The sequence below is a fragment of the Engystomops pustulosus genome, chromosome 8 (genome assembly GCF_040894005.1).
Source record: "Engystomops pustulosus chromosome 8, aEngPut4.maternal, whole genome shotgun sequence".
Lineage (NCBI taxonomy): Eukaryota > Metazoa > Chordata > Amphibia > Anura > Leptodactylidae > Engystomops > Engystomops pustulosus.
Window position 1 is genome coordinate 72,555,303 of NC_092418.1, and position 27,682 is coordinate 72,582,984.

Sequence of the window (27,682 nt, forward strand, 5' to 3'; positions counted from 1 at the left end):
CATGTATTGGAACCCTAAGATGGGTTCGTTTTTGGGAGTGAACATTGTCTGTAATTGAGCCAAAAAATAACTCTAAACTGTAGTGTAACCATAGTTTTAGCCATCATGATACTTAGGCAATGATGCCATTGCAGCTTCTGTGCCACATTCACCTGGTGGGAAAAAGTAGCATATTGTAAGCACTGCAGGTGAATGGGGTCTCAGACATAGTTGTGAGCAAAGTTGTAGTTTTTGTCCTGACCTTCACAAATACAAACAGAAATCTTAGATGTATTACCATTTAGACTTATAATATTCAATTAGCCCAACATAGGAAACCCCTCAAAAAAGGTTTGCCCTCTTAAATGAAGTCTAGCAATAAAATTATAAACTAGGAGCACTTACTCTTAGATCTAGGCACCGTAACAATGGTAATATCTTATATTTCTTATCCATGGCCTTGATCCTTCTAAAGGCAACTTGTAAAATTATGCTAATGAGTCTCAAGAGCTCTAGGGGAATATCCAGAGCCCCTCCATGCTGCAGCTTCACTGGTTGTTACACTGTCTCTCCCTCTGCTTTGTCAAGCTACCCCCTCCCTCTTCCTGATGTAATCTCATTGCAGCAGAGGAAGTTTCAGAACACAGTCAGAGGAGGAAGCACGCCTGCATAATGTAGCATGTGAGTCTGCAGCCTGGGGGTTCCCTAGTAACACCACCAGGGGCCCTTCAGGCTCACTAGCATAATTGTAAAAGTTTATTCAAGAAGGAAGGAGGCCATTGATAACAAATATAATAATAATAATACCACAGTCATGGTGCCTGGAGCTATGAGTAAGTGTCCCTGGTTTATAATGCCTGATTTTGATTGTAGATTTCCTTCAAGGAACCCCTATAGCAGCCCAATCTTCTTGTAACTTTCTTTTTGTGATCTTTAATTAGGTTCAAATGATTACTTGTTAGGAATCTTTAATTTATCTATGAAGGGGCAGAGCTGAGAGTGCCATTGTGTTTAATATTTATCTCATGCATCTCACAATCTCTCATCTCTGATCTGTCTCATCTTCTTTTTATATGTGTCAGATACTAGTAGAATGTTCAGTAGCTAAATAAAAGTATAGATACAAATTGTACTATGAGAATCTAAGCACATTGTCGGCACACAGCATCTCATAGCACAGAGGAATCAAAAAGTGTCTGCTTAGAGAGTCCTGTATGGAGTGATGGGAACAAAAACAGCAATAAAACTGACTAAAATTACAAAGTGGGTGGTTAAAAATTATATTTGTTGTGTAAACATCACAAGGGGATTAAAATTTCTTTCATGGGAAAACCCCTGAAATTTACAGTTACCATATAGTATTGGAAGTCTGAACATGGAGAAGTCATGTACATACTTGTATGCATGCACAGCAGTGTTAATTGATGCTGCCATCTACTGGCAGGCTTCATCTTAACATTACCAATTGATCTGCCACAAATACCCATTACAAATGTTTACCAAAAACCTAGTATCAAATTTGATGCTTTCTTTACCACATGGCGGGTCAATGTTTTTATGTACCCGTTTTTCTCCATTTCTTAGTACCCTAAAAATTAGGTATTACACATCTAATGGCATTTTCTGCTATTTTTTGGGGGCTATAGTTATAAGGAGCAGCCTGAATGAATATAATATGGGATGAGATTTGTCAAGTTAAAAAATATTTCATTTTTATCTTTGTACATATTTTGCTGTCTGTGCACCATGCAGGGATGGCTTTAAAGGGTGTTCCCATTTTAGCAAATTATTGCTATTGTTTTTATGATAAAACATTATACAACTTTCCATTATACTCTCTATATCAATTCTGCATGGATTTCTAGATCTGCGCATGCCGTGATTCCATGGAAAGATTCAATGTTTACTACTAGTGGACAGAAATCTGACCATGGTCACACAGGTGCACGGCTCGTTACATCACAGAGAGTAATAAGAGCTCTTTGGTATAACGAGCCGTGCACCTGTGTGACCATGGTCAGATTTCTGTCCACTGGAAGTAAACATGGAAGCTTCCTATAGAATGACAACAAGCAGAGATCTAGAAAACTGTAAGAAATTGATGCAGAAAGTACATTGGAAAATTGTATAACTTTTTATCATAAAACGAATGACATTAATTTACTGTAATGGGAATACCCCTTTGAGGGTGCTGGTCCAATCCAGTTTCGGGACTGTGTGTAGTGCTGGTCAGTGCTTACTCCTCGCCTCCTTCCTACTGTGTCATACAAGCGTGTTCTGAATAAAATGTTTATCAGTATTTATTAAAATGTATATCAAGTGGGAAATGTGCACATGTATCTATTGGATGTGTATTTGTGTAAGTTTATACAAACATATTACATGTACTGATATATTCTGGATATATTGGTGGTATATATTATTTCCTGGTCATCCTCAGGCAGCACTGAATGGGTTAAGTCTATGTTCTCCTATTGGACAGAAGATAACAATTAATTAGCAATAGTGATTGGAAGGCTAACTCCCTATAACAGTGATGGCGAACCTTTTAGAGGTCGAGTGCCCAAACAACAACAAAGACCCGCTTATTTATCGCAAAGTGCCAACACAGAAATTTAATTTGTGATTTATACTCCCTGCTCTGTCACAGTTTTCATTGATATCAACACCTGAGGACACCAATATAGCAGAAAATAGCCCCAGGTAGAGCTGTCACTTTAATATAGCTCTGTGCACAGCAAGTCCTGGTCTGTCTGGGACTGCAGGAAGACACCTGGAGTCATCTCTAGTGATGGCCTGAGTGCCCACAGAAAGGGCTCTGAGTGCCACCTCTGGCACCAGTGCCATAGGTTAGCCATCACTGCCCTATAAGATACCCCCAAGGCGATAAGCACACGTTTTTTTCTTCTGTGGGAGAGAGGTAACTCCAGAAGACATGTTGGTTGAGCGTGGCTCCCTGTCCACGGACAGGGTCACTGCACTACACAGGACGCCATCTTTGTGGTACGCTTAACTTTGTTATTCTATGCAAATGTTTGCTGTGTTTACGCAGTTTACCTCATGCCTGTGCTGTCTCCGCCTTCCATCTTTCATTAGTTGGGGTCCATTGCCGGGCTATCCTGTTCTTGTGCGTCAGTTCTGATGGACTCGGTGGTTATGCACAGGGTGCACAATGTGTTTCTTGACTTAAGGGTTGCTGTGGTGCTGATCTGCTCACGTGCAGGGTGTTCTGGTAACAAAAGATGGTGACAAGCAATAACTCTCAACTTCCAATATTGGGCTCCCTAAACAAACAGGAGAATCAGTTGCTGTGGATGCTCTCTCATACAGCTGACAAAACTGGTTCCAGTACCCGTTTCCTCCCTTCCAGCTTATTCCGAAGATCATAGTTCTCTCAGCTCCTAGCCAGGTCAGAGGGAAAATTCTGGAAATTTCCCCTCTTCAAGGATCTGTTACACCAGAACAGTCTCCTTCAACCCAATCTGGACCATCTTCACTTTATGGCTTGGAAGCTGAAAGGGGGCAACAGAAAATCAGGATTTTCAGAGGAAGTAATGAATACATTATCTGCTTCTAGAAAACAAAAAACTCTGAAAGTTTATCAATGTACGAGCTTCGTATTTGTATCAGCTTCGTATTTAGAAGATCTGCAGACAGTGGTCCACAAAAAAAAACCCCACTGCTACTGCAGTTCCGGCTCTGTAACTATTCCTTCGGGATGACCTGAAAAAAGGATTGAAGAATTCAATAAATTGAAGGTTCATTTTACGGCCATAAATTCCACCATGTGAGGTGTCTTTTCTGAGATTTTTCAGAGGTCTATCTCCACTTCCATCTTGGGACCTTTTGAGCCAAACCAGGACATAGCCCTACATCTTCTCTCTTGGAAAACTTTATTTTTGGTAGCCACCTGCTCTGCTCACAGAATAAGTGAGATCCAGACCTTCCAGAATTATGGACGATTATTTGAAACTTCGTACAAGTTCGCAGTTAGTGGCGGGTTCCCAGTTAGTCTTGAATGAGGAAATTTTCTTACCCGTCCTGGGGATGAAGTCTTCTTAGAAAGAACAAATAAGACTATGGGCTCTGGATGTGAATAAAACAGTGCTATGCCATCTTTATTATAATGCCAGAAGCTTTATTATTGCAGTTCAGAGGTCCTAACAAGGGCAAAAGAGCAAGCAAACCGAACTTGGCAAGGTTGATCAAAAGTGTCATTTCTTTATGTTACCCGCTGGAGGATATTGCTTCCCTATTGACTCACAGAGCACATTCAACTAGATCAGCAGCATCTTTCTGGGCCGAGATTGGACCAGTATATGTAAAGCCGCAGTCTGGTCAAACCTTTCAACCTTCGTAAAACACTACGGACACCTTGTTTACATGATCTATGGGGGTCTTATAACTGAGACCCCCACTGATCAGCAAGTTAGGCCCTATCCCATGGATAGGGCCTAACTTTTGTTTATAGGAAAACCCCTTTAATGGTATGGGAGGCTGCCTTACAAGGTAGCAAAAGAGGCATGGTTTTCCTTGTCCCATCCTGGAAAACTTTTTTTGCACATTATATTCATGGACAACAAAGCACACCACCAAGCTAACTCAGCTCATTCAGATTGCATCATTAGGGAATGGCTGCTCACATAGAGTGGTCTGCTCTTACTCCTGAACTGAAGAGGCCTGTAACTTTGTATCTCAGAACCTCAATGACCTGATGGCCATGTTACCCCGTTCTTGCCCATGTTTCAGGCTAAGGCTGTCTTTATTGCGGTCATTGTTGAAACGCCAACGACACACGGCCTCCAACAATGTATTGCAGATCTGGTTGATAACCCTTATTCTAGCACTTTGAGAATAGCCATAAGGTCCTTCCAAAACACACAAGGGAGCCAGTTGGGTGATGTGTTTTTGCAAAAAACATTCCACTTCTCAAGATTTCTGAAGCTACAGTCCACAAGATAAAATATTAATTGAAGTCCAAGGAGGTGTGCCATCCCTCTGATTTTTATTGGAAATCCTGCTGAAGTAATCAGGGTGAGGTTTGTGATTACAACAGGTTGAGCCGCCCAGGTTGTACCCAACTGACTTCATTTTAAATCTAGTTCTGAATCTTCCCATGCATACTTGTGTGTAGGCAGGTCACTGTAGCCATGTTGGTTCTAGATCAGGGCTTATTCAGACTGTGTCAATTTCAAATATACAAAAAAATGCATTTCCCTTCCAATACAAGGTCACTTATTTGCAGCAGACCATTCTATTCATTTGGCCAACAGGACACAAAGTACTTGGGTCTTCACCTCCCTCTCCGAAAAAGTGATGCAGTTCTGACTTCTCTGACATGCAGCAATTACTAAGGTTTCGACCCTGCTGCATATCGGGGGAAGCAGGAAATCCGTGTATCATATCACTATATTCATCCCTATCTAACATGGAACACTTCACATTATAGAGTGTTTTAGCCTTTAGAGAGGACCGTGATTTCAAGCAAGCAGAATTATTGGCCTCCAACAATTTTTCACTCCTGTCCATCTGGGAATCGCATCTTAACAAAGATCTTCGATCCACATCGAAAGCCCCTCACGCACTCTTTGGTAACCTTCCTTTGGAGGTTTTCACAGGATGTGCAGGCCTGAGATCTTCCTGGGGTCATCTACTCTGTCTCCTATGGCAGATGTTGGAGCCGCTCTTCCAGACATGCTTCTCTGCTTGAATATCAGCTATCCTCTTTCCTTAATGTCCAGGGCACAGATTACTCTGTATTTAAGAGACCTCAGACTCTCCTAGCTATGAATTATGGTCTATTGGTCCCAGAATTAAACTTTGGTAATACCTCTGCGACCTCCTTGAAACACATGCATGTTCTGCTAAAGAAAAAAAAAAAGTCTCCTTACAAGAAGATGTGTGCAATACTTCTACGTAAAATGTTACCCCTTAGTTTCTGGCTTATGTTGGTGGGGTGGTGTTAAGACAGGGAGCATCCTTCACATGTGGTGAAGTTGTGCTTTCATCATGATAGAATGAGTTCAGGAGGTTGTGTGTCAGTTCTGCTTCCAGATTTTGCCACACTGTGGAAGGGAGCACAGTGGGAAGGGGACTGGAGTGCTCCATTTACATAAATTTCTGGGATCTTTTTTAATAGAACTACCGTGTATACTCGTGTATAAGCTGAGTTTAGCACAAAAAATGTGCTGAAAAACGTCCCCTCGGCTTATACACGAGTCTATTAAAAAAAATTACCCAGTTAAAAAAAATAAACTTAAATCCTCACCCTCCGACGTCAGCGCGACTCCCTGATGTCCCCGCGTCCTGTCTTCTTTCTTCTGGCATGGCCATGGCCATGTTTTCTTCATGGCCGCGTCATAGTATGCGCATGCTAGAAGAAAACATGGCCGCGTCCATGCCAGAAGAAAGAAGACAGGACGCGCTGACATCGGTGAGCCGCGCTGACATTGGAGGGTGAGTATTTAAGTTTATTTTTTTAAAGGTCCGTGGGGGCAGGCTGCTGTATACTACTAGGGGCTTGCTGTATACTATTAGGGGCTGCTGTATACTACTAGGGGCTGCTTAATACTACATGGGGGCTGGCAGGGCTGTATAATACGGGGGGGGGGGGGGGCCCTTGACCAATGCATTTCCTACCCTCAGCTTATACTCGAGTCAGTAGTTTTTCCCAGTTTTTGTTAAAATTAGGGGTCTCGGCTTATACTAGGGTCGGCTTATACTCGAGTATATACGGTAGTAGTCCAAATGCCCTTAACATACATTGGGCAGCTTTCACCTTGCTACCCAGCAGTCATAACCCCTTAAGGACCAAGCGTCTATTTTTCACTCCCCACCTTCCAAAATCTATAACTTTTTAATTTTTCCTTGTAAAGAGCTGTGTATGGGCTTGTTTTCTGCGTAACAAATTGCACTTCATAGTGGTGATATTTAATATTCCATGCTGTGTACTGGGAAGCGTGAAAAAAATTCTGATTGCAATGGAAATTATGAAAACACACATTTGTGCCATTTCTGTTGGGCTTGGAATTTACTGCTTTCACTGTGTGCACCAAATGACAGGTCTACTTCATTCATTGGGTCAGTGCGATCACAGGGATACCAAATTTGTATAGGTTTTATAATGTTTACATACATTTACAAAAATTAAAATCTCCTGTACAAAAAAAATTCTTCATTTTGCAGTCTTCTGGCGCTAATAACTTTTTCATACTTTGGTGTACAAAGCTGTGGCTGGTGTCATTTTTTGTAGCTTTTGATGACATTTTCAATGCTTCTACTTTTAGGACTGTACGACCTTTTAATCACTTTTTATGGAATGTGTTATATTTTTCAAAGTGGCAAAAAAATGTCATTTGCGACTTTTTTCCGTTATGGGGTTAAACGCAGTGAAAAACAGTTATTATATTTTGAAAGATCGAGCATCTAAGGGTACATCTTATTGCGCTATGGTTAATAGTGATTACAGCCCTATTCCACTGGCAGGTTTCCTTTAACCAGTGACTTGTCTGGAGAACTGATGAATGCATTTAAAGGGGTTGTACGGTCAGAGACATTGCCAAGCACTGCTTAGATAATCAAGTCACTCCCTTCACTGATTTAATGTTGTTAGCGATTCTAGGGAGTTTTAGAGATAATGTATTATAAAGTTATAAGGTCACTAGGTGTTTATAGTCACCCATCTCCAAGGAAACAAGTTGACAGACCCTAGCGCTGGCTGCGCATGCATGGTAAGCAGTCTGCGATCCACCTCTTGCACTCTTCAGCCTCCTGTGGTGCTGCACACAGTGTAATTCTCCATACAGCCTACTTCCTTGTATGGACAGTGCGTCAATCTCCTCTATGATACAAGCCCACAGCACAAGCAGCCAATCGCTGCTGTGCATTCTCTGCACGAGCACACACTGGTTGATGGGAGCAAAGCTTCATGGGACTTGTAGTCCCAATGAATAGTGTGGTGGCCATCTTGCTTTCTTGGTTCCTGCCTGCAGCAATAGAGGTAATTTTTGGTAAAAATAGCAATTACCACGACATTTAAGTGGAAGTTATTGTATTTTTATCAATAGGGGGTGTATTTATCACACCGATCAGTTTTGGAGGGTCAGGTACCGTACACACCATTTAACATTGGTGTAGAGCCTTAACATTTCTTTTTCTACCTGAAAATAGTCCAGCTTGGCCACAACAGACACATGGCCACAACAATGCCAAGCATGGCCAAAACCTTCCCCAAACTTTCTGTTCATTAGATTTCAGAGTGAAAAGAAAGTAAACATATATTTATAAGTTGCGCCGACTGTCATGTGAATGGGGCCCAAGTTTTTAAACTGCAGATGTTCCTTTATCTGGGGCTCAAATAAAAGCCTGTTACTGTGGAGTACTTCACCTTCCAGCAGAAAAATTACAACACTATTGCTGCTATTCAGCAGCATTGGGCACAGAAGGGTCAGGACAATATTTGATGAAGACAACAGAGTTTACTGTCTGCAACATGATTAGTACAAAGTATACAGAGCCTGTCAGATGGCCAATACACTTTTGAAGTTGAGAACTTGTATGTATTATACAATCACTGTATTGGATATAAAAAAAAAACAAGGTTTAACAACACTGTTCATTAATATAGAACAATGTAAACTAAGGGTGGCTGTCAAAAATCCAGACAAACTGTCTGTAAAACCATTTAGCAATGAATGCATTCAAAGAAAAAGTCCAGTCCTTAATCATCCTCAATCATCCTCCTCTTCTTGTTTTGCCTTCTTTTTCTTCTTCTTCTTTTTGGAAGGCTGTAAAACAATACAAAATATATTTTAGAATCTTATAGTATATTACAGAAAGGAAGCCGTCAGGAGAAATAGACCAAATAAACAACTACCAGTATGTTATCGAGCAGCAAAGCAACTGAAGGGAGATGTAGAATGGTTCTAAATCAATAAGGTAAAGAGTTAAGCAACGGCATCAAGTTCTCCCCTCAGAATGCCCCTTTATGTTATCCAATGTTCCTTCAGGCAGGGACATCATAGTCTCAAGTCTGATACATTAGGTCAGTCACAGCGGAGATGTTCTGATGTGGGAAGAGCATGACTTCAGTGCTACACTCTTCGCCTCCATGACTTTAGTTAGATGTAAATTGGTTGTATAAAAGTACATTTTCTAGCCAACACTAGGACACGTGGATGTTACTTGCTGAATATATCTTGCCAGATACTTTGTCAGGTGCAATGATGAATGGGGCGATCCAGAATGAGAGCCACAAGTGCTGGATCCCCTTCAAGTCACCCCGCCCATCAAAGAAAAGCAAAGACTCTCCGTTTATCTGCAATTGTTCTAGCTTCTTGTTGTAAAGGGAAAATAACTGCAGTTTCTCTTGAGGCACCTGTTTTGCAAAAATGGCACATAAGCCACCTAGGCAAGATAAAAGCTATCCATTTAATATAAAGTTGTTTTAAGCAGTGGGTTAATGTAATGTTCAAGGGTCTCTACAAATGAAATGCGGTCACAGAAGTAAAATAGTTAGCCAGCAAGGCATTTCTTACCGTTTCAGCTGTACTAGTTGTAGGTTGTTCTTCTAATGGTTCTTCCTCTTCTTCAACTTTTGACTCTCTCTTCTTTTTCTTCTTCTTCTTCTTTGGAGGTTCTTCGACTTCTTGTTCTTCTGTAAAGATATCACAATGTGTCTAGGCAGTCTCAACAATTACAATCTATACAATCTGCTAAAAAAAAAATTGTGAAAGTCTTCAAATGTGAACGGTGTTCCAGTTCATACCTTCTGCTTCTTCAACTGGTTCAATTTTTGGCTTTTTAGCTTTCTTCACTTTGACCTCTGGAGGTTGCTCCTCTTCCTCCTCCACCTCTTCAATCTTTCTCTTCTTGGGAACAGAAGGCAAGGTGGAATCTCCAGATGGGTCATAAATTCTGACCTCACTGTAAGGGAATTTATTTGATTATTAAAGCAATTATAATTCATGTTAATAGTTCATGGTGTAGCAACAATCTTTGAATAGCTGGTGCAGTTTATAGAGCAATTCTTACCTTTTGTGTTGATATTTGTCAGCTCTGGCGAGTGTTTTTCCGGTGCCACTTATTCTCTTCAGCTGTAGAGAAGCATGTGAAAATCAACGCTTGAGCTAGAACTTCCAACGATGCTTGTAATAACAATGGTATAGAATGGGCCTCAGATGAGGTAGTGACTGATATTGCCCTCATAGTAACATCAGGCAATAAAATTATGTCATCATCACAGGCCATAAGACTAATATAACTGCATATAGTACCTACCCCCTTCTCCTCCAAGTGTCGGAGACGTGCTTCCAACTTTGCTCTCGTCTCTGCCCCTAGTTGTGCATTTGTATCCTCCCCAAGAGCATCATATCTAATAGCAAGTGCTGCCTTGGCTGCCAGCATACGTGAGATCTGAGTGGATAAGAATAGGTTATCAAGTTAAAGCAAACATTTAAGACTTAAATACTAAAAGTTAGCAATTTTTTCCATACCATAAGCCACATTAGATATTTTTCAAGATGTGTAAATGCCATGACTGACTGTACTTTCCTATATTGTATGCTGTTCTTATCTAGGTTAATATTTAACACTGGACAATACAGTTTTACATAGAAAGGCTATTGGGTTGCCTATGCAAAAATAAAAAAAAGTATATACATTGAAGTATCTGACTACATCATGTTTTATTGTTAGTTATGAACAATTAATAACAATGAACACAGTTCTTAACCTGGGTGTCAGACAAGATACTAAACTAAGAAAATATTACCAAAATGGAAACCAAAAGCAATTTCCTAAATAGTCAGTCATGTGACCTCATATGTTCCAGCATCTAAGGAATATGATGGTGCTTATGGATTAAGAATTGAATGATTCTAAAAAAAAAGTGGTGCCTAACATCAAAGGTTTTACAAGTGGGATCTTATCCCGAGTAGAGGAAATTTTAGATTTCCTGTTTAATATTTTATGCATATTGGGCAATGTGTTACAGTATCATAAATGCCTGCATTTATAAGTATAGTGAAGCTCACAATATTTATGGCCCATTTCTACCAAAGCTCTGAATCCACTGGTTAATGCGGTGATCTACCCATGAGATATAGATGTATCTATCTATACACACACATACATAAACCATATATTTCCATATACATTTAGCACCTGTGCAGGGGATTGCTTCTTCCTCAAATTCACTTGCAAAGCATTAAGTAGAGGTACATACAAGTGTAATGATCAACAAACTTACTTTGCCTTTATTTTTGGGTGTAGTCTGACCAACGAGGGAAGCATGATAAATAAGACCATATTTTGGCGTGTCCCTCTTTGTCTTCAGTGCTCTGAACAAAGCCTTCTCAGCACCCAAGATCTGCACAGTGGATGCCGGGTGTTTTGCCAGATTCAGAAGGGAACCTATTAAAGATACATCAAAGATAAATGAAGTGCACACAATATTAGATTGTCAAATTTCCCTTAATTTGACAATAATTTTGCAAGCATACAAATATATACTCAGAGGCTTCAAATAGTCAAAGAATCATAAGGGTGTGATCTCAGAAGAGGTAGTGACTAGTATTGCCATCATGGAAATTCCGGCAATGTAATTCAGTCTTCATCACTGACCACAGCAGGAGAACTCATCTACTCCAATGTCTACAGGAGAGTAGTCAATCTGGCATTAACAACTTACCTGCGTGGGCAATAAGTCTGGCACCAACCAACTCCCCAACTAAGACCGTGAGGTTTGGAGCAATGGCCATCATTCTGTTTTTAAGGTAATCATACAGCTGTGCCCTGTACTCTGAAATTTCTATTACCTAAAAGGAAAAAAAAAAAATGCATATTATAATGGTGAAGTATGAAGAGCTGCGCGCCCTCGTCCGTCATGATGGCGTTCTGCGCATGCGCAGAACACAGGCCGGCGGCTGAGCAGTCCAAGCTCCGAGGCTGTGTATCCTTGTGCTCGGCTACTCCACGCCCCAGTAGCCGCATAACGAAATTTACATATTAGCTCAATAAAGTGTACCAAAAGTTAGCAGGGACGTGAGGATTAGCTCTAAAAACAGCTAACAGCCCCTTACATCCACCTACCACCCGATCTACCTTTATAGGTAGATTCGTGGTGGTAGGTTCCCTTTAACGTGACCCTTAGAATAGAATTTGACTATGAATTCAGCACAGATACATTAAATTAAAAATGACTGCCAGTTTACTTGGAAACCTTCAAAGTGGCAAAAATCTGAAAAAAAAAATAAAAAAAAATTTATATATATATATATATATATATATATATATATATATATATATATATATATATATATATATATATATATATCTATATATATATATATCTCTATCTTTTCACAGTCCCAACTCCTGCAGGCAAGGCAACTAAAGAGAAAGTTTAACACCAGGACACATTCAAGTCAATATAAAGCTGTAAAGTCTTGGTAAAACTTCTTTACGTTTACACTTACCTGATCACACAGGTGTAAGATATTACTGATATCCTCTTCCGACACTTCTGTACCCATGGAAATTTCTGCAGCTGCCTTCACCTCAGCCTCCACTTCTTCGGGAAGGAGCTCAGAGAGGTCAAAGGCAGCAAAATTTACTCTGTCACCTGTTCAACGGAAAGAAAGGAACAGCTATAGATGGGACTAGTAGTATGGACAATAAGACCAAACACACAACTGCATTTTCCTTCCAAATATTTTTATTGTGCTACAGCTGAAGATACATCATGAACACGATTTTGAAAGGCACAAAGAGTAATGAAGGTCAACGCCGTCAGGTGGCCTCAGTGGAGGTAGTGACAAAAATTGCCCTCATGGAACATTCAGGCAATTACATAATCAGCTTCATCAATGGCCAAAAGACAGCGTACTATCAATTACAGCCATTTACTTGGTGATAAAATATTAAGCATAAACTTACCTACGGCCCGGACACACTTGCAGTATGCCAAGTTATCAGTAATAATTTTGCCCAGCTCTGGGAAGTGCCACCCATACCACTCTCTGCAACGCATTATGTAATTATTCAACTCCTTATCCAGATCATCTAGAAGGGCTGGATTAAAAAAAACAAATCATATCATAATTAAGTACCCGTTCAAACTATTTTAAAGCCTTATAGTGTAATGGCCACATCTATGCCAAGATACTTACAGATGGCTTGTACAATCATTGTATCCACTTTGTCAGGGCTAAACTTTAATTTGTAGCGAGATAAGCTGCGGATACACAAAATTGAAGTGTTTTCTTAAAGAATAAGGAGGAAAGAGCTTCAAGCACATGTTAAACATCTAGATATTTTAATAAAATTAAAGATTAACTGATAAAATAAGTTATGAATAAGAAATGAATATGTTATGATGGGAAAATGCCTTTATGCCCTCATATTAGGCATCTCCTACAAGCTATACTAAGATATGACTTGAATAAAGATGGCACTTCAGAGAATCATGGAGGGAGGTGAAGCCTTGTGTAAAGACTCAAATAGAAATTCACTGCTCTGCATGGTTCTTGTATGTAATATGACATATCAGTGTGCCATCTGTCATGGCAGACAGAAGGCAGTCAATTACTTCATAGAAACTTATTAACAAATTATAGGGAGAAAGAGTAGAAGTTGTGCACATATGTACGGACGTATTTAACATGATGCTGCCTCAGTGGTAGTGACGAAAAGTTAAATGAAATCACAGGTATTCAGAACAACTACACTGCATCATTGGCAACAAAATAAAAACTGCTCAGGCAGAGGTCGCATTAACTCCTCACCACGCGTCATAGATGCATGATGAGGCGCCATTACCCCCCAAAATAAGTGTGTGTGTGTGTTTTGAGTACTTCACAATCTCCAATGTAAAATATAGGTTATATTCTTGAACTAAAGTTACCTGTGGGCCAAGCCAAGAGACATCGCTGTCATTTCCCGAGTCGAGAGTCCTGTAATAAGGCCATCAATCTGATTGCGGATTCCCCTCATGAGCTCTGTGACCATTGCACTGTGTACACAGGAAAGATTCACCTTTTCCTAAAGTTATAAATATGGGGCAGGGAAAAAAAAAAGCTGGTAAGAAGATCCTTTCAACCCAAAGTGAAAAGATTGGTCTTATGTGTTACTGATGACATGTACACGTTACCTTGATTACACCTCCAAGTTTAGCATCTGCAATTGCCAGCTGTTCATGTGCTTCTTTTGCTGCAATTTTTTTCAGAACCTTCTTTAAGTTTTTGCTGATCTTTCCTTCTACCAAAGCAGTGGCCGCTGAGGAACGTACAAAGAGGGTCATTAAAAAAGTCCTTAGTTTCAATTACTCATAAACGAAGAATTTCAATAAAAGAATCCCTTTAACACTGACCGCATATGCGGTTCAACTACAGTGTACAAATACATTTCCAATTCAAAGATTTATTAAGAAAATGTCGCCTCAGTGGTAGTGACGAAATGTTAGGTTAAAATCATTAAGATTCATTTTAACAGAAATCCATCACAGGCAACAGTAAATGAGTGAGCAATATATACATCTATAAGGCAGCGTCCCACAACAGAACCTTACCTGCTAATGCTTCAGTCGTGTCTTGAAACTTTTCAAAGTGTTTTAACTTAACCCTGGAAAACAAGCAAATCCCAGTGTCATGGCTGGTGTACAGTAGACCTTCTAAGAAAGCTAACAAGATTAGAGAGGTAGGTATTCAAGATGTGTCATAAATGGAGGCACCCCGATAGACTGTAGCACCTGACATGCTACTTATGAACAGGCTGCAATCTCCATTTACTTGTAAATTTAAATATACAAAGTGCTGAGCACAATTATTTTTTTTTTGAGATATGCCCTTAATACTTAAGATTGGAACAATGGTGTCAGATAATTCTAGCAACTTGTTGCCTCAGTGGTAGTGACGAAACTGTTGAATCTAATCACGGTTGTTCAATTCAACTATGGATCCATCATTGGCAACGACAGTGATTGCTGTACACATTATGAGTCTTAAAGGAAACCTACCACTTGTAGTGGCAGGTTTCCGATGGCAATATCGGACACCAGCTCAGGGTGAGCTGGTGCCGGAGCTTATTTTAGTTAGTGTTTTAAACCGCGGTATTGCGGTTTAAAACACTTTTTAAACGTTGTAGCCGGCGCAGGCAGGTACGCGCTCGGCGCTTACCGTGCACGCGGCTACATAGGAAGTGAATGAGAGCCGCGCGTACCTGCCTGCGCCGGCTACAACGTTTAAAAAGTGTTTTAAACCGCGATACCGCGGTTTAAAACACTAACTAAAATAAGCTCCGGCACCAGCTCACCCTGAGCTGGTGCCCGATATTGCCATCGGAAACCTGCCACTACAAGTGGTAGGTTTCCTTTAAAATATAAAGCTTGAGTTTTGGAATGTCCTGGGGCACTTCTGTCATCAGATTGAAATGATCAACAACAAGGTGGGTTATAAAACATGCATTTAATGGTAATTTTAGGACTTACACTTTATTTGCTTTTTCTGGGGTTTCAAATTCTTTCCATATACTGTCCACTGATTGTAACTTGCTCTCATCTAGAACCTAATAAAACAAAATGAATAAACAGTAGAGCAATAGACATATAAAAATATAAGATCTAGATGTCCTATATGTGGAGCTAAAAACCTGAATGCCCGTTTTTGGCTTTTGTTGACTGTAAATATATTTCTCTTTCCATAAAACATTTCAACACAAAATAGGTTTGGAGTGAGTAATGTCACTTGTTTCCCCTAAACTGACATGGTCTTTGGAGAGGGCCTACTATCTACTCACAGATTTATAACTATGTTACATAATGCTGTGTAATCTGAAGGTAAGTAGATTGATTGATAACTTTGTGGGCAATGACTTAGAAATAGCCAAATTAAAAATGAAGTGCAAGGCATACTATGCTGAGAAGTCATGGATGCGGCCCAATCAGTTGTTGGCAGCAATCTATACATACACTTATACAATTAGGGTAGCACCTCCCATGTAACAGCAAATTATAAATAAAGTGCAAGTTACCAAAGCTACAATTATTCTTCTCAGCTCTAATATGCTGCCTGCAGGAAGGACACCGACAGTCTGCTCAGCGACATGCTGCCAGCAGATAGGAGACTACATACAGTCTGCTCAGCTCCTCCTGCTCTGTGACATGCTGCCAGCGGATAGGAGACTACATACAGTCTGCTCAGCTCCTTCTGCTCTATGACATGCCACCTGCAGATAGGACACCACATAGTCTGCTCAGCTCCTCCTGCTCTATAACATGCTGCCTGCATATATCAGTGTTTGCCACTGACCTGATTACTTTATGAATGTTGAAACATAAAATATGGACAATAATCCCATCCATAATAATGAGGCCTAGAAGAATGCATGTTGATGTTCATCAAGCCTGCATAATGCACATATTGCTCCCCTGGGATATGGCTCCTCATGCACTAAATATCAGAATGTGCTCGGCTCCATTCACACAGGCGGCCACGTGTTATATAGCAAGGCATGGACAGAGGATGATCCGGACACAACAGACTATGATGAACGATCCCTGCCCCATCCATGACATGATGCGGTACATAGACACTAGGGAGGCAGCGCTGATCGGGCCGGCCCCGTACAGAGAACACGTGCTCCGATCGTAAAGACGCGCGATCACTTTACAACCTCATGCGACGGCTATAGAGCCTGCGTTTACCTTAAATATGGCGTATCCCGCCGCCGTCTCAAATAGAACCAACATGGCGGAACCTGGATCACTTCTTAGGTCCGATCCGGAGAGCTACACCCGAACTCTGGCAACCCAGACACGTGTAAACCTGACCGCCTCCACGCGTGCGCACAAGCCACTTCCGCCCCCCCTCTTCCGGCCCCAGCGACGTCATGACGTAAGCCCCGGGGCCTGCAGTGCTAATATAACCATGTATTACCGTGTCCTCACAGGAAGGACAGATGCTGAGAGGCGCAGGGCACTGAGAGTCTGATAGTCAGTGGTGGAGTTCCAGTTATTCAGCACTGCAGTGCTTATAGCAGAACCTGATAATCAGTAGTGCAGTGCTTGGTGTAGAGCCTGATATTCAGGGCTAATTCACACGATGCGTTTTTGACGTATTCCAAAGGGTTAGATAAAAATGTTTACCATGGACTACTTACTGTTTTTGCTCAACATGTATTTATAGCACATCATTGACAATTGTTCTACATATCATAAAATTAGCCATAAAATTGAACATAAAATCATATTATTCTATATAGTTAAAGATGGGAGAATCAATTTGAACGAAGTGGAGACTAGCATTTCATGGCCACATTAGGGTACATTCACACAGCGGTATGCCCGCCGTGCGGGCATACCGCCGTGTGCTGTAGAGGAGGTGACCCCTCCTCCCTCCATAGAGAATAGCGGCGCACGGCCACACACACGCCAAAAGATAGAGCATGCTCTATCTTTTTGCGGTGTGCGGGCCGGATCGGTGCCACACGTGTCTGCGCCGTGCCGCTATTGCCGTCTATGGGGACGTACATGCGGCCGCATGTACGTCCCCGCAGACGGCCATGTGAATGTGCCCTTAGTCCGGTGGGGGCTGAACTGGAGGAGATAAGTCTGGTGAAATCAGTGGTTTTTCCACTCAGGTGACAAGAGAGGAGGAGCAGGAGCATCCGGTGGAAGTAGAAGACGAGGCAGATGACCTAGAAGCACCATTGCAGTATACAGTGGAGATGGCCCGCAGCATGCCGGTTTGCCGAACTAGTGACAGCCGAATAGTCAACATCTGGCATAGGGATGACTTTTGGCTCTCCACCCTCTTGGACCCTCGCTACCGGTCAAAAATGGGTGACTTTTTTCCAGCTGCCGAGAGGGAGGAACAACTGGTGTACTATAGAGAATTACTGAAAAGACAGTTGGCCCATGCCTTTGTGCGACATTGTCCATCCTCCTTGGTCTGACCAAGGGATTCCTGGCAGTGATCGCTCACGTAATGCTGCCACGGCTGCTGTGGGGAGATGGGGGGGGGGGGGGTAGGAGCATTAGCAGCTCCATCATCAGCAGCTTAAGTCTGGAGTCCTTAACCCCTTAACGTTCTGCGCCGTAGCTCTACGGCGCAGAGGTATAAGGGATGTATGAAGAGAGCTCACGGGTTGAGTCCTCTTCATACAGAGGTGGGGGTTTTTGCATTTTGCAGAAAACTCCCACCACTAATAACCGCGGTCGGTGCTTTCACCGATCGCGGCTATTAACCCTCTCAACTTTGCCGGCGGCGTTTAAAAAACGGCGGCGCGCGGGCACCGCCATCTTTATTACGATCGCCGCGCCCCCGAACGTCATCGGGGGTGGCGATCGGTTACCATGGTCTTCTTTTGACACGAGGCTACATGGCTTACGCAGGTTCGTTACAATGAGCCAGTGGCTCATTGTAATGTATGACCTGCAAAAATGCCATATATTGCAATACAGAAGCATTGCAGTATATGGTAGGAGCGATCTGACCATCTAGGGTTAATGTACCCTAGATGGTCTAAAAAATAGTGAAAAAAAAAGTTTAAAAAATAAAAAAAATGAATATTAGGTATCGCCGTGTCCCAAAATGCCCGATCTATCAAAATATAAAAACGGTTGCGGGCGGCGGTGACCTCCGAGGCGGGAAATGGCGACTTTTACACCTTTTTACATAACATAAAAAATTTAATAAAAAATGATCAAAATGTCGCACAGACCTCAAAATGGTAGCAATGAAAATGTCGCCTCATTTCGCAAAAAAATGACCCCTCACACATCTCCGTGCGCCAAAGTATGAAAAAGTTATTTGCGTCAGAAGATGGCAAAAAAATTTTTTTCTTTTTGTACACATTCGTTTAATTTTTGAAAATGTATTAAAACACAATAAAACTTGTATAAATTTGGTATCACCGCGATCGCACCGAACCAAAGAATAATTTAGGCGTGTTATTTGGAGCGAAAGTCGTAAAAACTGAGCCCACAAGAACGTGACGTGCGTTTTTTTTTGCAATTTTTCCACATTTGGAATTTTTTTTCAGCTTCGCAGTACACGGCATGTTAAAGTAAATAACATTACGGGAAAGTAAAATTTGTTACGCACAAAATAAGCCCTCACACAGGTCTGTACACGGAAAAATGAAAAAGTTATGGATTTTTGAAGTTGGAGAGCGAGAAATGAGCCGAAAAACCCTGCGTCCTTAAGGGGTTAATGAGCAACTTCCTTCACTCACCTAGTGAGACATGGAGCAAACCTTCACCTGCAGGTGGTGGCCTACTTGGACACCACTTTACCACCCCAGGTAAAGGATCCCCTGGACTACTGGGCAGCCAAACTTGATGCGTGGCCGCAACTTGCGGAGTTTTCAGTAGAGAAGCTGTCTTGCCTGGCCAGTAGTGTGGCATCAGAGCGGGTGTTCAGTGCGACAGGGGCCATCGTTACCCCAAGGAGAACCCGCTTGTCCACCCGTAATGTGGAGAGACTGACCTTTGTCAAGATGAATCAGGATCGGCCAGGATTTCAACTCACCATTGCCTTATGCATCAGATTAGATCAGACATGACGCCTCCCCCAAACGTTGAGACAGGAGTCTGGATTCTGATTACCTGTCTCAGCCAGTATTCTGATGCTGCCACCCGCCTCATGCCACACATCTGCTGCCAGTTGCTCCAGCTGCCTCCTACCATCTTTACCAGGGACTGGAATTGTCCGCCACCTATGCAATCTGTCATTGTGTCAATCTGTGGCTTTCCATGTTGCTGCCACATCCTGGGCGCAAATCGGCCGGGGAGCTCAAAGCCAACTACACATTTGGTGGGGGCCCCGGGCTTGCGCCCCGGGAGCCCCCCTATGATCCGGCCCTGATCTCAAGTATGCCATGTTGCCGTGCCAGTCCATGATGGATTATACATTAGACCCTCCTTATTCCAGCCGATTATTCCCCCATCTCCCGTGCTGCAGAACGCAGAGATTTTCATTCCCCTTGGTTACTTGCCCCATTTAGTGGTGCAGAGCCTGATATTCAGTAGTGCAGTGTCAGTTTCAGTTCCAGGTATTCGGTGGTGCTGTAAGGAATGTAATTCCAGATCACCTTTCCATGTGTATTTAGGACTGAGCATAGATCCCCTCAGTGTTGTGTGCATTAACCCATGTGCCTGCAGCAAATAGCCCCATGTCTAATGCCTCCATTACAATGACTCCCTTTACCCAGAGCCATCACACCTAGAGACAGGCAGCTGGGCCCAATGCAGAATCTCTCCAAGCCCCAACTTTAACACATCCGGTGCTGCTCCCTATGTATGGGAAGGAGATGCCGACACCCCCCCTCCACTCCCCTGTTAGCAGGGACCTGTAAGAATAGCCGGGAGCAGCGCATATATTGCGCAATTGCTGCCGGCTCTCTGCGATGCGGCTGCAATCTTATATATATTCTGCCCGCGCTGTGAATAAGCATGGTGCGGCCGCAGCCGAATGTCGAAACGCACGATGCAGCCGCATCAAAGAGAGCCAGCAGCTTTTGCTCAATATATGCGCTGCTGCCGGCTATTCTTACAGGTCCCTGCAGGGGACAGGCGTGGTGGGGGAGTGTCGGCCTGTCCCCCTCATGAATAAGGCCTACTGCCAGCGCACAGGATACGAGGATCCGACCTTTGGTAAGAGGTCGGATCTATTACAACCAACTTTTCCAACATAAATTTAAGAAAAAATGGCATATATAGGAGGGGAGGTGATTATGGAGGGCATATTTGGTGGGGGTCTTTTTGGGGGTGACAGGTCCTCTTTAAGGCTCTTAGGCCCAGATGTGACTGCACTTTAGCACTATCTGCAGTTACCCCTTTACCCCTTTGCATAGTCTCCAGCCCATTCTAGATGCCCCCAGACTAAGCTTGGTGGGATTTCCTTTGTTGCCCTGAGACCTTCCTAATGTCTTGCAGTTTGGCTAACTCAATGTTCTGACATAAATGTGAAGATATTTATAAAAACCAAAAGAGTCTTTGTTGTGAGATGTAGTTTATTTGAGATTTCTCTGATCCTCCGGGTGGAGACGCCGTCAATCCTCCTTCTCAGCTTTCTCAGGTCATTGACAGTTGTGTCTTTGCTCCGAATCCTAAAACACAGATGACATTTGCAACACCCTCGCCGATGCAATGGCGAGGTAGGGTTTGCGAATACGTCCCACCTGTAGGTAACACCACATTACACTACATGGTCCTTATGGGATCAAGGGAAATTGCAGTGGTTAATCCTGCCTGGCAAGGCAGATGTTAATTTGTGATGTAATTATGTCAACCAATGTCTGTGTTACATCCTGTCTTTGTGCACTGAGAGGTAATTGGAGGAGCAGCCACCACCTGACCAAAGGGAGGTAATAAAACCTCTGGCCAGGAATGTTCTAGAGAAGTCTCTCCCAAGAGAGAGAAGAGAGCAGTCTCTCCCAGAAGGGAGAATAGACCGGTCCTAGTCAGGCCCTCAGGGTCTGCAGGACGCAAGCAGAGAGTAGTTAGCTGAGCAGTAGCTCAGAGACTCTAGCACACCAGACCAGTGCAGGAAGAGCCTAGCCCCTGCCTGAAGTGGAACAATAAGACTAGAGTTAGTGTAGTGAGGAAAGGGGTATCATCCTACCTTCAAGGGTGATACCTGAAGAGATCCAGGACCGAGCTGAAGCATCCTCTAGGACACAGCTGCCTCCCAGCCTGCCCTATACATCCAGGCTGGTGAACTACATCCTGTGGCTCCCTCCAAATACCTCTCCAGTACTCCACCATCTTGTTAAAGGCACGTTGCTGATGTTCCTGCGGTTCCAATAAAGAACTGTAAGTTGTTTTCTTCAACTTCTGCCTCCGTCTGGTCCCTGCTACTACCCCTGCTCTCATCACCGGCACCCTGTCCATCACCCAGAGACTCACACTCGGGACATTAAGGGGTTGCCCCAGGGAGATCCGCTATAGCAGCCGCTCCCTCATCTTTTCTTGCCAACACCACCCTGCTGGAGACCTGCCAGGCTGTAGGACAGCCCTCCGGTTCCCCCGTACCAAGCACCGTGACAACAGCGTGCTTAGGCCGCAACCGCCAGCCACTCCGGTACCGCGGGCCCCGGCTGACTCCAGGCCTCACCGCAAAGGCTAGGCCCCGGTGGGGGATGTTGCACATTGTATTAGGATGCAGTCCCATATAATAAGGATGAATGTCATGTATCTGCCTGGATGTATTGAAGCATCAATGGCTATAAGAGTGAGTAGCACTTCTGCCTTGTGCAACACCCTCGCCGATGCAAGGCAGAGGAGTGGTTGCGAATATGTCCCACCATGTAGCTTGCAGCCTGTGTAGGGTCTGATTAGCCTCACAGCATGTCACTACATAACACAGATGAACATTGCAGTGGTAGATCCTGCCTGGTAAGGCAGGAGTTAATTGTTTTATGTGATGTCATATGTGTCAGCCAATCACAGGTGTTATGCTTTGTTTCTGTGAGCTGAGATGTAAGCTGAGATGTAATTGGAGGAGTAGCCACCACCTGACCAGGGGGAGTAACAAGACCCTGTCAAGAAACTTCCAGAAGAAGTGAGTGTTCTCTTAGAAGAGAGTAGAGAGCAGTCAGACCCAGGAGTCTGCAGAAGCAGACTGGAGTTACTCCAGTACAGACTCTGTACAGCTAGCATACCAGACCAGAGCAGGAAGAGCCTAGCCCCTGCCTGAAGAGGGGAACTAATAGCTAGTTTAGTGAGGAAAGGGGTAACATCCTACCTTCAAGGGTGATACCTGAAGCAACCCAGGACAAGCTGAAGCATCCTTTTAGGACACAGCTACCTCCCAGCCTGCCCTCTGCATCCAGGCTGGTGCTCTACATCCTGTGGCTCCCTCCAACTGCATCTCAGCACTCCACTACTCTGTTAAAAGCACGTTGCTGCGGTTCCTGTCGGTTCCAATAAAGAACTTTAAGTTGTTTTCGTTCAACCTCTGCCTCCGTCTGGTCCCTGCTGCTATGGCTGTCATCACCACAGGCACCCTGTCCACTACACAGAGACTTATACTCTAGACACCAAAGGGTTGCCCCAGGGAGATCCGCTATAGCAGCCTCTCCCTCATCATTTCTTGCCAACACCACCCTGCTGGAGTCCTGCCAGGCTGTAGGACAGCCCTCCGGTTCCCCATACCAAGCACCGTGACACTAGCGTGCCTAGGCCGCAACCGCCAGCCACTCAGGTACTGCGGGCCCCGGCTGACTCCAGGCCCCGAGAAAAGGCTAGGTCCCGGTGGGTTATGTTGCACTTGCCACACTGGGGTCCTGGGTTCGAATCCCACCCAGGTCAACATCTGCAAAAAGTTTGTATGTTTTCTCGTTCAACCTCTGCCTCCGTCTGGTCCCTGCTGCTATGGCTGTCATCACCACAGGCACCCTGTCCACTACACAGAGACTTATACTCTAGACACCAAAGGGTTGCCCCAGGGAGATCCGCTATAGCAGCCTCTCCCTCATCATTTCTTGCCAACACCACCCTGCTGGAGTCCTGCCAGGCTGTAGGACAGCCCTCCGGTTCCCCATACCAAGCACCGTGACACTAGCGTGCCTAGGCCGCAACCGCCAGCCACTCAGGTACTGCGGGCCCCGGCTGACTCCAGGCCCCGAGAAAAGGCTAGGTCCCGGTGGGTTATGTTGCACTTGCCGCACTGGGGTCCTGGGTTCGAATCCCACCCAGGTCAACATCTGCAAAAAGTTTGTATGTTTTCTCCGTGTTTGCATGGGTTTCCTCTGGGTACTCCGGTTTCCTCCCACACTCCAAAACATATTGTTAGGTTGTTTAGATTGTGAGCCCCATGGGGACAGGGACCAATTTGTCATGCTTTGTGCAGCGCTGCATAATCTGTGTGCGCTTTTTATTAATAAAGAATTATTATTATTATTATTAAACTCTCCATAAGGAGAACTCTAACTTTCTGACCATGGATGTAGTATACACATTTACAAGCACATAGTACCCTCTACTGGCAATGTGTGATATTACAGATTACCAAAGTATCAATGGAATTGGGTTATTTTCTTACTGCTTTATAATTAAAAGCAGGGCCGGATTAAAGGAGGGCTTGAGCCCCGGGGCCCCCACCACTTTCACTTTTTAAGGGCCCCACCAGTTTCCGACAGTTAGCGACTCAGCCCGTGGCCGCCCGCTTCGCATAAGACAAAGCTGCCATCACTGGGGGAGATCGCCGATGCACTGTTTTGGCGGCAGCAGGTTGTGATGGGACGCCGGTGGCGAGTGATGACGTCACACTGTTGGCATCCGATTACTACATGCTGCTGCCAAAACAGTGCATCGACGATCTCCCCCAGCAATGGCAGGTGTGTCTTCAGTGGCCGGCGGCTGCCTGAAGAGCAAGGAAAAACCTGCAGCGTTGTGGGATCACTGGAAGGGAAGGTGAGGAAAGTATGAAGTTTATCATTTTGTGGACATTTTCTACAGGGGACTGGTGGCTGTATATTACAGGGGGCTGGTGGCTGTATTCTACAATGGGTTGCAGGCTATATAGTACAGGGTCTGTCAGGCTATATACTACAGGGGGCTGGCAGGCTACATACTACAGGGGGCTGGCAGGCTATATGCTACGGGGGGCTGGCAGGCTATATACTTCCAAAAACATTGTTGGAAGGGCCCCCACCAGTTTGCGCCCTCACCACCCTTAATCCGGCCCTGATTAAAAGGGTAATATTTTTAACAAACTACTAGTTACCCTTATCAGAAGGTGCAGTTATTTAATGTGATGATTTCTTGTGCAGTGTGGAAGCGAGTTATTTCTAGGTTCCCAATGTCAAGCTGAAGGATAAGATAGAACGAGGGATATTATATCGAGCGGCACAAGCTATAGCCATCACCGAGGACACTGCCATATACACAGCCACATAGTATTACCTGTAACTCATCATCTTGAAGATGCTGGAACCCTTTCTGATCAATTTAGGTTCCTGCTACTGACTGTGACGGTCATCAGGCCATAAAGTGGATGATTTGAATCCTCCTTCTCTGTGTATAGAAAGACAGAAGTGTATGGGAAATTAATGTAGATAACGATAATGTTTCAGGTAATAGATCATAGATCAGTGATGGCCAACCTATGACACGCGTGTCAGCACTGACACACGTAGCCATTTTCAGTGACACACGGCTGCTGGAGAAAAATTGCTGTAGTGCAGTTGTCTGTTGTCTGGGGCCGGTCGGGCGGTCGGTTGGCGATGTGGTCTGCAGCGAGTGGCTGCATCTCAGTCAGAGAGATCACAGCTGCTGCTCCTGTCCTCCTGTCCTGCTCTGCAGAGGCCGCCCAATGACGCCAGAGTGGAGCGTGGAGACAGAGCAGCCCCAGCTCGCAAAGACGCAACCTATGCTGTGCCTGCGCGGGAACATCTACACAGGAGCTGAAGCGGCCTGAAGAGGAGTAACGGAGGCTCGTGGTGTCGTTGGAGCCTGTGCCAGTTAGGTAAGTTAGTTTATTGAGCTGAGCTCTGCCGGGCTGGGCTGTGATGTACACTCTTTGGGGGGAACTTCTCAGGACACAAATGTCCTTAAAACTAGCTGTTGCTGGACTGCCACAGGTTCGCCATCACTAGAAGAATTCCCCCTCACTTATCTTAGTTCATGGCACCCAACACAAGTTAAATAACAGCAAGACCAACAAAAGAAACCAACTGACAGATTAACAAAGAAGTCACTAAGCAGGTAAGTTAAATAACTATACGTTTTTGTTATTTAAACTCTAAATATCACAAAATTAGGTTTTTTTTCTCAAGGTGACACACCACCCAAGTTATGCTCGGTTTTTTGGCAAATTTTGACACACCAAGCTCAAAAGGTTGCCCATCGCTGTCATAGATGATCACAGCTACATTTTGGTCACACAGGTTATGTCCCTGCAACGTCAACTGTTTTTTTTTAAAGTATTTATTTTTGTAGTTTTTTGAAATTTTATACAATTATAATAAACAAAACCGAAGAACAAGATTGTCTGTCACATATTTCCTTCCCCCCATTACAGGATTATTAAGCAACAGCCATGGTAACAGTCAGGGTCTTGCTACGTTTCAAAACTAACTGAGGGATATTACATAGTAAATGACAGCAGGATACTGCAGCCAGACATCGTGATACAACACAAATAACTGTTGACACATAGACAATCAGTCACACACACACACACACTAGCACACTCAGTCTCCTTCATTATGGTGAGAAGCTGATACCACACGTGATTATAAGGCTGTATGGGGAGTCACGCACCATCTGGACCAGATGCAATCAAACTTCTGGGGACACTTCCTATTGGCATACAGGGACCGGTAGTGAGGAATGACACTGTTAATGAGTAATATCCATCTTTTTAATGGAGGGGGCTCCTGTTCCTTCCAAGTCATCACCACCACTTTTCGGGCGTAGTATAAGACAAACCTAAAGAAAATTTTGTCATAGTGGCCATTGACAACTTCATTTATGATGCCGAGGAGACACACAGAGGGAGACAGTAAGCGTGGGAAATCAAAGTGTAGATTTAGGAATTCCAGCACTTCGGACCAGAAGACATGAACCCTAGGGCAGGACCAGACACAATGCAGGAAGGATCCGACATCAGCCTGACAGCGAAAGCAAAGGTCATTGGGCATTGCTCCCATGCGGAATAATCTAGAAGGGGTGAAGTATACTCGATGGAGGAATTTAGATTGGATCAGGAAGTCCCTCGCACTCACTACAGATGTGAAGTAGGACAGTTCGACCTCCCTCCAGTCATCATCTGACAGGTCAGGGATATCCTGTCTCCAACGTTCACGGGCTCTATCAAACGGTCTGGACTTTTGCTCTTGTAGGAGAGCATAGCACTGAGTGAGTGGCTTAGGGAGGTCCGGGGTACTCATCAGAGTCTCTAGTTTGGAGAATTTCACTGTCAGGCTGAAGGAGCCGAATTGGGCTTTGAATGCGTGTCGCAGTTGCGTGTAGTGGAAGCTGGCCGTGTTGGGTACAGTATGTCTCTCCCTTATCTCGTTAAAGCTGAGTAATTTTGCTTCCGGGGATAAGAGCTGACCTACAAATTTCACCCCCGCCGCCCCCCACATTGTCCAGCCCGGGAGGGAGAGGAAGTGAGAGAGCCACGGATTGAGCCACAATGGAGTCCTAGGCGAGAGAGGGGGAGAGCTGCTTAGCTCTACCAGGGATTGTGCCCTACGCCAGCACACCGCTACCGTACGTAGGGGAAGTGGGATATCAGATGGGGACTTATACCTGTACAGCAGGTTTGTAAGGGCCTCGTAGGAACCTACCAGGGCACCAGCCAGTGCAGTAGCTGCATTACCCATGTCTATATCTATCCACCACTGGGCATATACTAGTTGGGAAGCCAGATAATAAAGATACAGATCCGGGGCAGCCAGTCCACCCCTAGACTTGGGAGCTTGAAGCAGCGCTAAACTGAATCGCGGTGCACCACTCTGCCAGTAGAAGGACCTGAGAATGCCGTCTATGCGTTTAAACAGGCTCTTAGGAAGCAGTATAGGACAGGCATGAAAAAGGTATAGAAATTTTGGGAGAAAAATCATTTTAAATATGTTAATACGCCCGTACAGAGACAGGGGGAGAGTGGACCAGGCTTTTAGGCGCGATTCCGTTGCAGCTATCAGGGGTGTAATGTTTAACTCCGTATATGCCTGGACCTTGCGTGACACCTGGACT

The 27,682-nt window shown here is 44.0% G+C and overlaps 1 protein-coding gene and 4 non-coding genes across 5 annotated transcripts; all 5 read right to left on the minus strand.

Moving 5' to 3' along the window:
• Positions 1-8,436: 8,436 nt before the first annotated feature.
• Positions 8,437-16,852, minus strand: NOP58 (NOP58 ribonucleoprotein). Its single transcript, XM_072121205.1, has 15 exons — positions 16,679-16,852; positions 15,464-15,540; positions 14,546-14,598; positions 14,129-14,253; positions 13,883-14,019; positions 13,149-13,213; positions 12,916-13,050; positions 12,456-12,601; positions 11,669-11,795; positions 11,228-11,391; positions 10,258-10,392; positions 10,012-10,073; positions 9,746-9,903; positions 9,516-9,634; positions 8,437-8,765 (listed from the first exon to the last, which is right to left on the minus strand). Exons 1-15 carry the CDS (start codon positions 16,721-16,723, stop codon positions 8,709-8,711), a joined length of 1,605 nt encoding a protein of 534 aa, XP_071977306.1. The 5' UTR covers positions 16,724-16,852; the 3' UTR covers positions 8,437-8,708.
• Positions 10,146-10,228, minus strand: LOC140076352 (small nucleolar RNA SNORD11B). Its single transcript, XR_011849574.1, has one exon. It is a non-coding gene; the product is annotated as a small nucleolar RNA SNORD11B (small nucleolar RNA).
• LOC140076344 (small nucleolar RNA SNORD70) lies at positions 13,640-13,727 on the minus strand. The gene has a single exon (XR_011849566.1). It is a non-coding gene; the product is annotated as a small nucleolar RNA SNORD70 (small nucleolar RNA).
• Positions 14,405-14,493, minus strand: LOC140076346 (small nucleolar RNA SNORD70). Its single transcript, XR_011849568.1, has one exon. It is a non-coding gene; the product is annotated as a small nucleolar RNA SNORD70 (small nucleolar RNA).
• LOC140076345 (small nucleolar RNA SNORD70) lies at positions 14,867-14,954 on the minus strand. The gene has a single exon (XR_011849567.1). It is a non-coding gene; the product is annotated as a small nucleolar RNA SNORD70 (small nucleolar RNA).
• Positions 16,853-27,682: the final 10,830 nt, after the last annotated feature.